Source organism: Thunnus maccoyii, chromosome 17, assembly GCF_910596095.1.
Source record: "Thunnus maccoyii chromosome 17, fThuMac1.1, whole genome shotgun sequence".
Lineage (NCBI taxonomy): Eukaryota > Metazoa > Chordata > Actinopteri > Scombriformes > Scombridae > Thunnus > Thunnus maccoyii.
Window position 1 is genome coordinate 25,443,145 of NC_056549.1, and position 17,385 is coordinate 25,460,529.

The 17,385-nt window shown below is 40.9% G+C and overlaps 1 protein-coding gene across 2 annotated transcripts in view; it reads left to right on the top strand.

Moving 5' to 3' along the window:
• Nucleotides 1-17,385, top strand: part of LOC121882386 (CD2-associated protein) — a 66,834-nt gene that overhangs the window by 10,623 nt on the left and 38,826 nt on the right. The window contains exons 2-5 of one of the 2 annotated variants that reach the window (XM_042390610.1): nucleotides 5,846-6,003; nucleotides 12,823-13,000; nucleotides 16,401-16,501; nucleotides 17,079-17,205. In XM_042390610.1, the coding sequence (XP_042246544.1) occupies nucleotides 5,846-6,003; nucleotides 12,823-13,000; nucleotides 16,401-16,501; nucleotides 17,079-17,205 (564 nt within the window). The remainder of the gene's footprint in view (nucleotides 1-5,845; nucleotides 6,004-12,822; nucleotides 13,001-16,400; nucleotides 16,502-17,078; nucleotides 17,206-17,385) is intronic. The other variant, XM_042390611.1, reaches the window with a different exon arrangement.

The window sequence follows — 17,385 nt, forward strand, 5'->3', positions numbered from 1 at the left end:
TGTGCTTTTTTACAACCAGTCCATTTTAACAATTTTAATTATGACTATTGTATGTTTTGTCAAGGCACAGTATGAACTGAAATAAAAATTAAATTAAAATATGAATGACTGCAATACATTAAATACAGTTTAATTTAACTAGGTTAAGAGAGCAACAGAAGTCTTCCCACTATACAGCATTTCACTCCAAACTATGGAAAAGCTCCCCAAAGTCAGTGTGATGGCTTTGACCGCACACTATCAGTTAGTGCTAGTTAGTGTTAATTGTGCTTTGTTGAGCTATCAAATATCAAATAAATTGAAGAAGTGGTTTAAACTGAATAGAAAATGAAAACAAAACTTCTCATGGTTTGGTGGTTGATGGTTTTATGTTGTTTTTTTCTTCACTGAAAATAGCAATTTAAGTTTAACTTTATTATCTGGTATAAAGAAAAGTTCAGTGGGCAAAATCCAAAACATAATATATAGGTAAGGGTATAGCAGTGTGTAAAGAAGTGATTTAAATGTTACTGATTTAGCTGGCCTGTGTTCTCAGGCAGGGTGTGTTTGTGTGGTTGCTCAAGCACTGTAATCTATGCGGTTGCAGAAAGTCCCTCTGCTCCACATCCAATCATCTGGAAGAAGAGGAATAGAGGGAATAGAGTGACTGGCCTGTGTGTGTTGCATTAACTCAGCAGAGTATGATACTGTCTGTCAGTTTTGCGTCCTGTTTTGTTTACTACAGCGGATCATATCTCTTCCTGTGGTTACATGGACAGATAGCCTGAAATTACTGTCTGGGGCCTTGGCTCGGTTGTTTATTTGTGTATGTCTGTGTGGTGTTTTTACTGCTCCACATGTGTCTGGACCTTCGGTTACAGTGTAGTGCTTAGAGCAGACTAGTTTTTAAGCTTATAAAAAGTCTTATCTAATGTTGATCTGCTGTGCTGGTCGGCCAGAAAGTGTGTGTAGAGAGAGACTGACGCCACTGGATAGTAGCTGGACTCCTTACTGACAGAGAAGATGAGTGTGGCTCACAGTAATTCAAAAGCGTTTTGTTTTGCCTGGTCCATATGTCTGCGTAATCGCCTCCAAACTGGAGATGAAGGGCTACAGATCTGAGACTGTGGTGGGACGGAGGCAGGACTCCTTATGATTAACAGGCACATTAAGAGTATGTTTGGGCTGCTGGTGCTTAGTGGAAGCTGGGGTCCTGCAGGGGCATGTTAAGAGCAAGTCAGGCTGAGACGTTAAGCTTTTAAAAAAAACATTTTTTTTTTGGAGGTGTCAGGGTTTCGTATAACCAGTTCACAGGGTAGGGGGTTGGGTTATGCTTGATCGGGGCTAGTTTGTGCGACTCATTGGAAATCAAGTGTTTTATAGTTGTTCTGAACGGCAACACTGTAAAGTGGAGATTTTAACATGGATATAATGGCATGCATTTTCAGACAGCATCTCCTGGAAGACATTCACAGTGTTGGAGGTGATTGTTCACATGAAAAGTGGGGAAAAAAATAGTTGTGTAAAGAATGGATAAATGAAGAAAGGGCGAGAGAGAGAGAGAGAGAAAGTTTAAACTCCTTTCTCCCCTCTACACAGCTGGCGGTTGGTGTGAACATCAGATAGGCATTTTCAGAAAGTTACATGAATTGTTGGATGGAGCTGCTTTGGTTACTGCATTACTGCGGTAATGCAATCATGTCACACCCACTGCAGAGTCAAGCTGATCACTGCTTCACTGCTGAATGAGCAGCTCAGGTGATGAGACATTAGTTATTCTCTCAGGCTTCATATAAAGAATGACGTGCCTGTCCACTGACGACCAATAGTCCCTCTGCAAAGTCGGTCTCTTAATGACAACACTGGAATAAAGATAGACATTTAGACATAGAGGCTATAAAGAATAGATTACTACAGGAATTAATGCATTCAAAAGGTTTACTGTATTATATTCAGGGTCTAGACAATTACTTTTCCACAACATCAGATAATCTTTTTGAAAGGATAAAGTACTGTTGCAAAACTGACTCCTACATGGAGTGTTGCATTATGGGTTGTTTGTAGCCTAAATGTTGCTAGGCTAGCAAGTGTCTTAAAGTCTGTTTATAGTGAGTGTGTTAGAGTCAGTCAACACTTAAGGTGTTTTTGTTAGTCCACTTTAACCTGCAGGAGTTTCTGAGGACTCATGTAATGTGTTTTTCTGCCACGGAGGAAATAAATTAATGATGAGTGAAAAGGAGTCCAAAGAGTCTTCCGATGTGTCTACTGCAGAAATGGAATATGTCAAGCTGCCAAATACCACTGTCACTGATAATAAGGATCTCAAAAAGACAAACAGGCAGTCTTATAAATGTGAACTACCTTTTGTTTTTGGAAAAAAGTATTTTTCCAAAAACAGGTGCTGGAAAAGGAGTGGTCGTCTTATAATCAGGGTTGCCTTATATTCAAGCATGGTATTTAGGAACCAATTATTTTATAACATCTGAGGTTTAAATATTTTTTATGGTGGTTACCGTGACGGTTTGAATGGCTTCGCTAATTTGTGCAGTAAGGAAAAAATCAATACTGCAGCAGCTGCATAGCTTCCCTTAATCTGATGTCAGAGAGATGTGTGTGTGTGTGGGGAGTGGGAGTGGGTTTCTGAAGCTATTCGACTTTCCAGCAAGCAGCTCTGATGCAGCATGCACCACCCTTAAGTCAGTGTGACAGGAATGTATTTCGAGCAGCCTGCTGCACAATCAACAAGACCTGTTCAGTCAAATGCCATCTGTCAAAATACTCCTCCAGGTGTTCTGAGCTCATCCACAGAGGCATGCAAGGGAGTCAGATCGGCCCAGAATTTTGATCTTAATCTTTGAACTCCCAAATGTTATAGAATATAGCAAAATAAATACAGATGATATTTTGGGGTTGTGGGTAAAACTTAAAAAATAAGATGGATAGCACTTTTTTTTTTTTTTTCAAATGTGGCCTTTTCAGGTTCTTGTAGGAGAACTTGAATCATTTTACTCAAATAAATGAACAAGTGTAAGATTTTAATCTCAGTTGTTTAATTGATGTCTCTATATCTACTTGCATGACTTGCACATTTTTAGTCATATTTATGCAGAAATAGAGCAAATTCTAAAGGGTTCACAAACTTTCAAGCACCTCTTTACCTACAAGAACAGCAACCGATTGATGATTAGTTTTAATGACATCCACACTGACCCTAAAAAGTCTGATTTGAGCATCCCTGGATTTCTCTAGTATTATGTAAAATGATACTGATCTCGATTAATCGATTAGTTGTTTGGTGTATAGAATGTCTGAAAATGTTGATCAGAGTTTCCCACAACCCAAGGTGACATCCTCAAATGTTCGTTTTGTCTAGACAGACCACAACCCAAAGATATTCAGTTGACTCATAGAATACTATTTTGATAATTGATGATTCATTCTGAGTCATTTTTTTAAGAAGAAATGTCAGAATTCTCTTATTCCAGCTTGTCGTATGATAATATTTTCTGGTTTCTTTACTTTGCACTTAATTGTCTGTCAATCAGCTAATCGATTAATGGACTAATTGTCGCAGGTCTAAAATAATGTGGCTCCTGGGTTTGCATGCAAAGTTTAGAAAGAACATATCCTCTGGCCTGCTACTCACATGAAACAATAGTCTTGATTTTTGTTGTGTGTGTGTTTGGCTGTCTCACTCCACACTGCAGACAACCCTGTTAGTGAAAGTACGTTTGTCTCAGTGGGGCAGAGAGCATGGTTGTCAGACAACGAGCTCTTCACTCTTCTGTCTGCTTCTCCTTGAACCGCTGCTCCTCTTATCCTCTTTTCAAAGTCTTAATGACTGAGCGTGTGATGCAGGGAGGGAAAGCTGTTCTGAGATCATCGGTCAGGGCCCATTTCTCCTTGGAATTCGGCCCAGGCTGCTATGTCGGGCCAAGGTTGATGATGTCAGAGGGAGAGCAGAGCCAAACACACATGCACTACACATACACATACATTGACACATGTACCAACAGGTGAAGCTGAGCCAAGTTTTACACCAGTTAATCTCGCTTGAACAACATACTTTAGTGCTGATTGAATGAATGTCCAGGTTTGTGTGCGTTTGCAGTGTACCCTGTGTGTTTTTTTATTTTGTTTTGTTTTGGCTGTCATACCAGTGGAGTGTCTTTGCTATGAGTCATGTGTTAAAGAGCCACATCACATAGTAAAATACCTCAGTACCAGTCAGTCCTCTGCAGCCCGCTTATTTTTAGAGGCTGCTTAACCTGCTGCGCTGGGAGCAGTCAGGCAGCTATCAGTCTGTTTTGCCTTCTTCTCTCTTTCTCTGTTTGTCTAGATTGGAAGTGTATTTATGGCCAAATCGAAAGTCAAGTGTTGTTTTGGCTGTTTCTTTCAGTCTTTTTCAGTTGCTTGGAAGCTTGAAAAAGGAATTTTCAAGAGAAATCACTATTTGTAATCAAATTGAGTTGCCTCACTTTCAGAAAACAACTTTATTTCACCTTTTTTTTACCTTGTAACTTTTTAAAAGCAGGGCCAGAGGCATTATGTTTTCAGGTTGTCTGTCCATCCTTCCATCCCATTCTCATGAACGCTATATCTCAGGAACGCCTTGAGGGAATTTCTTCAAATTTGGCACAAATGTCAACTGTGACACAAGTATGAACTGAATTTGGTGGTCAAAGGTCGCTGTGACCTCACAGGCCATAACTCAAGAATTCATATGCTAACTGAACTGGTGACACTAATCTTGGTTCCCACCTTGAAACTGTGGTGATTGTTTAGATCTTCTGTGCTGCTGGACTGAAGATGCATGTGAAGCATCCACGTTTTAGAATTTGTAGCTTTCTCTCCTGTCATGGCTACAACTGTCTTCTATCAGAATTAGCTTTATTGTCCAAATGTGAACACATACAAGGAAAATACACTTAATACCTTTTTATTAAATTCCCTCAAAGTCTTCACTACAAATATTATGAGTCTGGACAGACATGGATATAAACTGCAACTTGACTGGTTGGCGAAGGCTTACAACCATGAGGTGTTATTTCTAGTTGTTTTTTTGTTGATTGCTGTTTTACAGAGTAGGCAACTTGTACACCTGACCTGTAACCTCATGGTTAAAGGTCAGGTTTTGGCCTGTGAATAAAGACCTTTATTTTCCTCTGACCGAGACATTCATGCATCCTCAGAGCTGAGTCAATAGATTTTTTCCACCATTAGCACTTCCATATTTAGTCTGAGTTTGGAAGATTAGATCACTGTGATGTGATGTTTCTGTGGGCTGTGAAGCACATTGTGTTTCCCATCATAGAGACTAAACACAATGTTACTTCTTTCTAAGCATTTGCGCCTGATTTGACATTCCTTCCTTATCTTGTAATTGTAATGCGCATACTAAAACAATTGGCTTTTTAAAACATATTGTATCGTTTTGGTCTATTGTTTTGAACTTACAGTGCCTTATACACATTTTCTGAGCAGTATGTGCAATCACTCAACTGTAGTAGTAGTAGTGGATGCAGAGGAAGAAATGTATTCTTGTTCCGGAAAGTACCAGTTGCAATTGATACCTGCTCTGTTTTACTCATCAGTCTGTGTTTTGGAAATAATATGTGTTTATCTTCAAATGATGATGGGTGATAGAACCAGACAATACACAGATTCACATAAGAATGAAACAGTAAAAAGATTCAACAAACAAGCAACTGCTATATGTTTAGTCACTGTTATTTTATTACTGGGCAGGAGTGTAGATATATTTATATATAAAAGTGATTTTAAATATTACTTTAACATATTAATTCGGCTTCCTCTCTTTCTTCCATTCTCTCTCCCTCTGTGTTTTTCCTTTCCTGTGGATCAGAGGTTGTGGTGGAGTATGATTACGAGGCGATCCATGAGGACGAGTTGACCCTGCGACTGGGCGACATCATCAAGAACGTGCGCTATATAGAGGAGGATGGTTGGATGGAGGGGGACCTTAACGGGAAAAGGGGCCTCTTCCCCGACAACTTCGTCAAGGTGAGAGAGGAGATGGAATATGACTCTTTGTCACGCCGCTTACTAAATCATATTGCGCTCGATGTTTTAATAGCTATCTTGTAAGCAGCGTAGAGCTGACTCTGCACTTCCACTGAGGTTTTAAATGCACTTGTCTGTTGTACCATTAGAGATAATCCTATTGGAGCAGTGAACATTATTAGACTAATAGCAGTCTGTGGCTTATAGTGTTGGCCGCTAACAGATGTGGTCCAGTCACTCAATTCCTATATTTGGATACACTCCAGTGTGGAGAGTATACTGTATGCTTGGCTGAAAAGAAGCAAAAGTATCCTTTGTTGAAGCAAGGTAATGGTGTTGCAGAAAAAAGAGAAGAAGAAGAGCATGCATTGTGATGTGCATTCATGATCGCACTTAGTATTATTCATGACATCAGATACTCTTTTTGAAAGGAAGGTATCTTCTACAGAGAGTGTTGCGTTATGGGTTGTTTGTAGCCTTATTGTTGCTAGGCTAGTTAGTTTATAGTGCATCTAGTAAGTATTCAGGGAGCCCGATTCGGTTTGTGAAATGAATTCCTGATGAGTAAAAATAAAAAGTCGAACTGCAGTAACACACCGAGGCAAATGCTAACTGCCAGAGAAAATCATTTTAATTGCATCCAAGAGTCTGACAGGAGAGTGCAAGTATGTGACTGATAGAACAAACTACACAAATGTGCTATTCATGTTCTGCTTCAGTGGAAGTATTTCATGTTTTACCTTTATGTCTTATAATCAGGGTTGTCTAATATCTGTTTCATATATATTTGCTTCCTTTTCTGTGCGATCACTCAATCTGGAATCGAGTGTGTTACTGACTAGTGACTAGGCTTGCCACAGTGGTCGATGTTACCGGTGTTACACGGTGTTGGAACATACACAGATTACATGACTTGCCCACCGCCCATATCATAGTTTGGCTTTTGTCTATAGAAACAAACACATTTATTTCATTTTCGCGTATCAGCGCCCACATTCATCAAATAGAAAAACTCCAACTTGTAAAGTAAGCGTGTTGTCAATACTTATTTGGACGAGAGACGCTTCAATTATAAACTGACTGTCTGCTCCGGGAGCGTCTGCAGCAGCAGCAGAGTCGCAGCAAAAAGTAGCAGAGTGAGACATCTGTTCTCCGTCCTGCTGCTGTAAACAAACATAACGCTAGCTGTTAGCGGGCAGCTTCTCTCATGTCTCCGGGTCTCGGTGCTTGTTTTCGGCAACAACTCTCCCGCTCTCTGCCTGCTCAGCCTGCTCTCGGTGTGTGTCTCTCTCTGGATGGCAGGCGAGTTCTGGTTCTAAGTGGCAGTCGTCCTCTGGCTCGCCCCTGTCTGTGTGCGCCATAGCCCGGCTGTATTATGGGAAGATCTAAACTAAAAATCTAATGTTAAAGATCAAATCAAGTGTTCCACGGATGAGTGTCATTGACGAATATCTTATTTTGTAAAATGTCTGGTGTAACCGGTAACACCGGTGTTGTCACAAGTTCATTTGTCAGTGGGAAAATTCCCCCCACTGTGGCATCACTACTAGTGACTAATGACTAGTTGATCTGTGAAAAACTTGAGAATCAACATGCCTAGTATGAATACAGAAATCCTGCAGTTGTGGAAAGTTTTTCTGTAGTTAAAGTATGTGCTCTGAAAATCACTACTAACTGTGAGTCAACGTACTGACAGTAGGAGCAGACAAACACAGGCTGTTGTGGTTGTTTCACTGGATTGAATACATGATGTTAACTGCGTCTCTAGCTGACAATGATGGTAAAAGGTTAAAGCAACCCGCAGATGTGTCAGCTCAACCTTCACCTGCAGCTCTATATCGAGCCTTTGTTTCTGCCCATAGCCTGCACAGAGGTTTATCAGCCAGAACGGCCACATGAACTCTGCTAATGTACTGATAACACAGGACTGAAAGCCTGAGTTGATAACGTCAGGAATGATGAATCCTTTTTAGATTTTTAGATCACTACAGATCACTACTCTAAACTATGATGAGCAATATTCTATAAAACATGTTTCCAGAATACTTTCCACTATTTATTTGACCAGAGAAGTAGTTTATAAAAGGGCAGTTAGTAAAACAATAGCTTCTTACATTTTGGAGTAGTAGAAGGGATGCACTGCTTCAACTTTTTTCTCACCTCATACAGATTTCAGTACCTCATTTGCCAATAAGGTGTTACAGTCAGATGGCATTGCTCTTTTTCCTGGGATCACCATGCATGACTGAACGAATGTCAGAGAAGCAATGAATTTTATAATGACATGGACTATTTAATGTGGATCGATTGTGTCATGGCTGATACTCGATTCACTGAATAAGATCAGTATCAATACTGATCTGGCATGTCACTACTGCAAACGTCAGTGCTGTTAGGATGTTTGGTTTATCGTTGATGATACAAATTCATATATTAGAATATCACCAAAGTCGATTACTTTGCTCGGATTTACACACACTGTGCTTAGTGAACCTGCTGTCATGACATTTCCATTTAAACTAATTGATGGAATGGAAACTCAGTTTCCATCTAATCAGTGCACACAGTTAACTATGCAGCTCATAAGCAGTAGTATGTGGTTTTGGTAGAGGTGAGTCATAGTCATCACTCGAGACACCTAAGTGCAAGATATTTGCACTGCTAATGCGAACTTCTCTTCTCTTCTCTTCCTATAATCCTTTGTAGTGAGATAGGTAATCGGCTAAGCAGCCTGGGCCTGTCACTGGGCTCGTATAGTTAATCTTTTAAGGAGCAGGCTGTTGAACTTTGCTCCTGACAATAACGTGATGGCCTGAGATGATGATGATGTGTTTCTTCTTCCTGCTCCCTTTAATCGGTGTTGTAGCTGAATGATCAGGGGACATGAAACATGGACGGGCAGGAGATGGTAAGGAAAGAAACTGTGGTTAGCAAGGATGAACTGACATGAGTGTATGTTGTTGCTGAAGTATGAATTCTGGGTCTGAGTTTGTTATCTGAAATGTGAGAAGGTTTTCTAAGTGTGTGTTGGCTGTTCATCCATCCATTTTCGGTGCTAATGTTGGTGTTTCTGGGTGTGGATGATTTATTGTGAGTGCGTGTGCGTCTATGTGACAGATTGGAGAAATACAGGATGTAATTTTTTTTGGTTTGGTTTATATGTAACTGTCAAAACCATTAACTACTGGTCTTAATGTGTTTTTACAGCTTGTCATGTGCTAAAACACTGAGTACAGACTCACAGTGCCGTTTAGAGGTGAATTCTATTGTTGTCATTTTTTTGAAACTGCCACTAAAGACAAAAGATGACACATCACACAGCTGAGTATGCTTGAAGAAGAGGGAACTCCCATAATTTATGCACTCTGTGTATGTGCAATCCAATTAACACAATGGATGTGTGAAAACAGTCCTCTTCACACTCTAATCTCCGCTGGCAGACAGTCAGCAGTGTCAATGAACTACACACAGATATCTGAGAGCTGTGAAAGCCCTTCTTGTGTCTTGTCTTCCACTTCCACTCTCATCTTTACTTTATTGTCTCAGCACAGCTTTCTGAAGCACGGCTGTGGAGAACTTAAATTCATCTGCATTTCTGTTGTTTTTACTCTCATCTCTGTCTCAGTGCACACACACACACACACACACACACACACACACACACACACACACACACAGCTGGACTTCCTCTCTACTTCGGAATTGCAAAGTCAGCGTGTGTAAACCAGGAAGTGGATGGTGAACTGGGTCATTGTCCAGTTATCATACATACACACACACACACACACACACACACACACACACACACACACACACACACACTCTATTGTTGCTTCAGCAGTGTAATTGAGTTGCTACTGCTCTGAGCTCCCAGCAGGACATACTTCCATTTTTAAGGGGTAGTCACTGCTTACCAGCTACAACAGTCTGATCTGTCTTTCTTGGTGTATTTGAGTAATAATAGTGGTTATTTATTTATATAGAAAGTATATTTTGAGATTTAAAGATTAGATATTGACTTGCTGAGTCTCAGATTCCCAACAAGGACATCATGTGGATCTAGAAGCTCTGACAGCAAAGGCTCAGTCACCTTTTGTCTTACAGCCCCTTTCACACATGCAATGCAACCCTGGAATTATCTGGACATCACCTGGAGGAGCTGTATGTGTCAACGCAGACGTCCATATCAGTTGGACCGGACATAAGACAGACTTTATCCTGCCAGTTCCCTTGTACAAAGTCTGTGTAATGTCCGATTGAGCCCATGTGTGATAGAGCAGTGAATTCTCCGACGAAGTGGGCTACAACTGCTCGTCACTGTAAGTGCAACAAAATCTGGCAGTAAGGGAGACGGTATGAGCAATTTATAATATTGTTGAACAAGCAGAACATAAACTTAAATACAACGTCGTTGTCTTCCAGCAGTCGACTCCCCTCTCATCCGCAGCCGCTATTTTACACATGCGACTGGCGCTGGATAAACGCAGCAGGCTAGCTAAGCTGCGTTGTTTTGACTGTGCCTGAACGCTTTGCTGCGAAGCTAGCGCTAATGAGAGAGAAGACTTACTGTGATTTCTTGCTGAATTACAACCACAGTGTATTTTCTGCGTCATGTCCTGCCTCCTGCACCCCTCGCCTAAACCAAACAGAGTATTTCCAGTAGGTGAGAACACATCTGACATGGACAGTCTTCTGTTGTGTGCTACATGTGTGAAAGGGCAATTCCAGACAATGTCCAGACCTGATTCTCCAGACATTGTCCAGAGTTCATATGTGAATACGGCTTACATTGAGCAACAGATAGAAGTGACCTGTCTGAGGACGTTATAAATCATTTTAATAGCATCTGTTTGGTTACGTAAGACTCAGAGGCTCCAACTAAATTTCGCTCTTACCCATCTAATAAAAGCTCTCCCTGGCTGAACAAACATACTCTCTCACCTGTTGAAACACAACAGTGAATAGCGCCAGACCCCACCTCTCTTCACCGGAGGTTTGAAGTGTGCATGCCGGCCCGTATGTAAACAGTGCCGGTGATCAGAGTGGGGGCCAATCATAGTTCTCATTGTCACTATGCCAGGTGAGATGTGTTTCCCGACAGCATTTCGCCAGGCGTAGCGCTCATGAGCGTGGATGGGCGCAAGGCTTTGCCTCCAACCGTCTAACTCCACCGTGGGAGAGACGGCAGGGGCTCCAGCCGTGTGTGTTTGTGTTTTACACAGTCTCCATGACCCGCTGAGTGAATCGAGCTGAGCTGAGCTGAATTCACTGCTGCGGTGTGGAGGAGGAGTGAAGGGAAGTCGCTCTTTCATGGAAAATGTATGGTGTTTTAATCAAAACAGAGTGTACATTTTCAACATAAGTGCAAGCAGGAACATCATCAAACTAACACCATACGTACTAATATAATAAAAAAGACTGTAATTATTTGTTTCTGGGGAGGGTCACCATGGGCATGCGTTACTTTTTCACCACAGTAAGAAAAAATCCATATTCTCACAGTCCACAGTGTGATGTGGACTTTGTGCTGTTGTCAGGGAGTTCCCCAGGCTGGGAGAATGTGGCAGCTGTTTTACAGCCGCCTGGCTGCATGACATGATTGGGATCATTAGCGACAGCTAGATTTAGCATGAGTGGGCTGTAACTAGTACAATTGAGCACTGACGCAAGTTGCCATAGTGATGGTTTGTTTTGTGTCGCTTTAGCTCACCAGAATGCAGATTGTCATACACATTTCACTTCCACTTAGGTTGTCTGAAACCGATTCACCTTGTTTCACACGTCGCCTTTCTGTCCACCTGATGTCTTGATAATCTCTTTATGACTACATAGTTTCTATTTTAGCTGTCTGCCTCCTGTTCAATATGCATTTTTTCTGCATTCAGCTCCTGTTACTAGCTTGGGCATGAATTGTGGTTTGTTTGTCATTAGTGTGGTGAAATGTTTGCTTTACCACATCCACAAAAAATGTGTTTTGGCTGCAGTCAAAAGGGAAACAAAGGGATTTTTTGTGGATGTGTGTGTCAACCCTGTTACAACCCATTCAAATAGTATACACATCCTCACCTCCTCAATGGGTTAATTTGGGGTTCGGGGTTTAGGTTAGATATTAGGTTTATAGTCAGGCTATGGTCAGTGGAAATAAATCCCACCACAAACACCTCTGCTGAAAACGTAACATCATCAGGGCCGTGAACTATTGTCTGTTACCAAACAAACAAAGTCCATAGTCACTAGCTGAAGACGGCTGTTAAACCTTTTGAGTGGTTTGACAGAATTGGAGATTTTACTGTAGATTAAGATTCTTTGTGTCATCCTAGTACCAGACCTGTCACTTTTGTGCTTAAAATTCAGTTATACTGTGATTGGTGTGGTGTATGTAGGCGTCTCTTTGAGGACGATAATAAAAACCACAGCCGCAATAATCTCTATAAACAGATATCTGCATATGAATGCAGAATCTGTAGGCGACGGGACAAGGTTTTGGTACTGGGAGTGTTCTGATTTCCGTGTGTAAATCATCGTCACACAGATAGCCGATGGGTTCCAAGATTGCAGCTGTACATTTTCATTTGTCTGAAAGGAGGTAGTTTACAAAATAAAAGCAATATCTGTGAAATGCAGCTTATTAGAAAATAAACTCTCTCGATGTCCATTTTAAAGATTGTTTGTATCATTTTGAAGTAATTAAATTAGACATTATAAGTAAAAAAGAATTTTACTGATCGGTTGCAGAAGTTAGTTAGAATGATAATTTAATGATAGTAACACTAAAAATGCTTCCCACTCACTGCTGTTTTTTTTTTTTTTTTTTTGTAGGAATTGAAGAAGGATTCCAAAGAGGTCAAAGAAACAAAAAGTGAGCCGAAAGAGGAGACCTCTCAGCCTCTGAGGAGAGAGAAGAGTGCAGGGAACGTGGCCAACCTGGTTCAGAGGATGAGCACCATCGGCATCCCAACTGGTGGCTTCTTGCCTCAGCCCCCAGCACCCGCAAAGAGTAAGATGCTGTAGTTTTGTGTGTGTGTATGCTACTTCAATAAGGCATGGTAAGGTCCTGAACTGTTAATGACAGGAAATATGAAGACATTAATATACTTCAACTGTATTTATACGTCTGCTACACATTGCATTCATCGTCTTGGCTCAAATCTCATTCACGTGGCATCTGGCTGGTTAAAACAAAGTCGACACTTATTTGCAAATATGATTTCACCTGCGTCTCCTGTGTGTGAGCTCATGTGTGCTTTGATATATGCACTAGTGTGTGTTGCATACCTCCACCATGTCCGGTCTTGTTCAAAGATCCTATCATGAGTACAGTTTTCATCTTTGTCTTTGTTCTTCTATCTGCTGTGACTGTGTTTCTATTCTTACAGAATGGCTGACTCATTTAGACTTCACAAGTATAGAGCTTGACTTCAGGGTGTAATTGTACATTTAGCTGCCATCACAATAGCACTGTTAAAACAGGTATTAGTGACGTTTCCTACATTGGTGTTAGGCTTGGTGGTATCAAGGTATTACGATATACCAGGGTATTTAGAAATCCAGAAGCTACGATTTTCAATACTGTCAAAAATACAGACGCTCCTCTTTCTATAGAACTGATAAGGAGATGCTGTATTGTAGTGTACAGCACGCGTCACAAGAGGTCAGTCTCTACTGGTGGAACAGGCAGCTGAACTGAGCTGATGGTGACTGCGAGTGGGGGGATAACGCTACAGGACTAGTGAAAAAGAAGAATACCTCTGCCCCTGTTTAGGAGTATTTTGGGTATAGTCCTGATGGTAAAGTTGTTGAGCAAAACTCGGAGGAGCGGCTGAGATTATTGCTAAAACGACCGGTCCACCTTAAGTGAGCCTGGGCCAAAGTTATGGCTAGCTTTGGGGCTAAACCCCTTCGCTTAGTGGCAAGCAATACACGGGAACTTGGCTTGGGTTTTGCGGAATTGTTGCATTTATTCACAGACAAATAGCCTAAACTATACACACTTTGCACTGCTACGTTCACAGCTATACTGCTAACTTATACTGTCTGCTCTGGTCACCAGTCTCATCGACATACACATGCTTTCTCTCTACGCTCTCTACGCACACTCCCTACACACTGAGCTATTCCTTAAAGGAGCTACGCTACTTGTATCACACAATTTAGTTTAAAAAACATCTTCAAAATACATTTAAAAAATTCCCCTGATGCTTAGGCCTGGCAGGGAGTCAACTTAGGCAACTTGCAATACACTGGCAGAAACCCTGCATGTTACAACGACTTCTATCACCAGCAGCTCTGCTTTTATGGTTTCTTTGTTTTTTAATACACAAATACCATCATATACTTTATAACCTGGTGAAATGTCAGGAAGGTATGAAAAAATAGGTACTGCCTGAGCCTAATTTGTGTCCTGTGATATAAAGTACATCTGGCCAGTGGAAGATAGTACAAGCTTATGTTGAGATAATCTGAAACTGGCATACAAACAAACAGACACTCATAAACACATCTACACATGTATTTGAATTATGGAGTAAACACTTAAATTTGAAAGGAGGTGTTCATACAACACAAAGAACATCTGAGATTTGAACATAGAGCCTTCCTCAGGTTCAAATAATGTAACATATGTGTCACTGATTGGCACACAGTAAGCGTGTGTCATTATGTTAAGATGGCTTTGTTGTACCTCGGTGTATTTTACAGGTGATAACATATATTAGCAAATTGAGATCTGATCTGCTTCCCAAAGACTCACAACACAGTAAATGCTCCCTTTTAAAAATGTTTTTCTTAATTGCATGTAGAAAAAGTACAGTATTTTGAGGCCTAATTGGGTCTTCATCAGGTACAGAGGCATCATGGATAAAAAAATGGGATCTAAGAAATGTCATTCTGGGTTCATGTGCATTAAAGCTGCACTAATGAATAGTTTTATGTTAACAATGTATGAAATGACCATGTGTAATGTGAAAGGGGTTGTTCTTGATGATGAACCCTCAGAGAATTATCACCTGACGCTGCAGTTCCTTCTCAGCTCTACACAGTGTTTTAGCATTTTTCAGTTCATTGTTTTGATTTTACAACCCACAACTTTGTTGTTTATGTTCAGTCTACAGAGGACTGTCAGCTCCACACACACCTCCCTCACCTGTTGTTAGATCAGGAGGAGGACGAGGGAGAGACAAATGAATTAGACCTCAGCCACAAAGTTTCTGCCCACTGTGTCCAAATACGCATCTCTTCCTATCTCTCTCCATATTGCTCTGTTAGCTACTATGACCCACAAACGGTGAAGTGTGGTTTTATATCAACACTGTGGCTAGGTATTCACCCAAAGTCACATTTGAGAGGATGAACTTTTGTAAACACCCCTGAGTGCAGGATGAGTCATCTAACATTTGAAGCTGTTTAACAGGAAGAGAAAAGACAGGAATTTTGATGTAAAAATACTCTGATTTTGACACATATTTGGCATATAATGAGAGATAAATGAACAATTAACACAGAGACACAGGATTAAAACTGAGAAAATGTATTTTTCATTTCATGGGGCCTTTAATGAACTCAAGGTTGCTGGCTAACTGTTGAACATAATGGAGCATTTAGCAGACAAAAACAGAGCCATAAGGAGAGTGAATCCTGAACTTTCAATTTTCAGGTTGCTAATGAAGGCTAGTGATGCTCTGTATCTGCTGGATGTGTAAACAGGGAACTGTTTGCTAAGTTAGCCATGAAAGCTTCAAAAGGTAATTATAAGTCAGTGTTGTGTTTACAGCTTTTCTTCTGCCCCCAAGTGGCCAAAAAATAATGAATGTAGCTTTGAACATAATCTGATTGTTTTTTATTGGTTAGTGAGTTGATCAGATGATTTAAATTAACATGCATTCTGAGGAAATACCCTTTTTTGTCTAAATAACTGAGCTACTTTATACTAGATGTTCACAGTTCTAAGCTGGGCATTGAGAATAAGCTCCCTGACCTACAAATTGTCAGAAAATAAAGTCATTTGGGATAAATGGTGCTGAGGTTTGCGCTGAAGTCTGTGTCTCATATTTATATCTTACCAAATGAGCAACCATGTAATGTTTTTCTAAAACTAAAAAAAGTGACACCATTTCTTCCTTGCTGGTAGAGTTTTCTGTGTGCGGTTATGCTCGTGCAGCAGGGTGTGTCCGCCGTCTTCCACAGGATCACCCTGCTGAAAAACCCTCCCACTTCCTGGATAGACACCTTGCTCGCTTTCCTCACCTCTTCCACTTCTCGCACACGCCCCACTTTGGTATTCTAGAGGAAACGGAGACATGCACGCACACAGTTATGTACAGTGCACGGTGCTCGCGCTCACGTGCACGTGTGAAGCCACGCAGCACGTCGGTTGACTAACCGGTGTTTTGTCTTCACAGAGCCTAAGAAGAGACAGTGCAAGGTGCTGTTTGACTACCAGCCACAGAACGAAGATGAGCTGGAGCTGAAAGTCGGAGAAATTATAGACATCATCGAAGAGGTACTTTAAACGTCCACACTGACTGTATAATTTGTAAATCTAACCAGGTCACGTTAAGTGCACCTTCTGATCTAACTGTATTTTGAAATGGTGAAGGTTGAGGGGGGGAAAAAAAAAGTGTGATATCCAACCTTTTTTAATTGCTGACCTGTCAGTCTTAAGGTTAAACAAAAGAGTGTGCAGGTGTAATATTACGAGCATGTTGTGTCTTTAATCAGTGAAGACACACTGACTGTTATTTGAGGTTATTTGTGGTGCAAACAAGTCAGGACAAGTAAGAGAGGATCGAGCAGTAGAAAGCACTTTACGTTTATGAGCAATAAGAGGTGCTAATATATTTATCTAAAGAGGATTTATGAGCTGCTGTGTGTGACATGATGCGATTACATGGTATAAATTGGCCTTTCATCTTTGTAAATTTCCGGTTTCATGTTTTTTTTTTGCTTCATTTTTTTTTTTATACAGGGGTTGTTTATCGAAGAGCGATTTTCAAATCTATAAAAAAAACATGTGGCTTGTTAAGAAACACCCCTCTTCAGAATTAGGGGAGAAAGGATCACATCTGTTCTGCGTGCAGGTTGAAGAGGGCTGGTGGAACGGCCTGTTTAACGGCAAGTCGGGACTCTTTCCTTCCAACTTCGTCAAAGAGCTGGATGCCACGGGAGAGGACGGAGAATCCAACGACACCGCGGCAGATGAGACTGGTAAGACAGAGACAGAAAAACAGCAGGGCCTCGTGGACGTGAAGGGTGGCGTGTAGCTGGAAAAACACAAGAGAAGGAGATCTGGAATTCGATATTTGGTTTAAGTGGCGTGATACCAAAACAAACACTGGGTGCATTTACTGCGGTTGATGAAAGTGATTGTTTTTCCTGTTTTAAGTC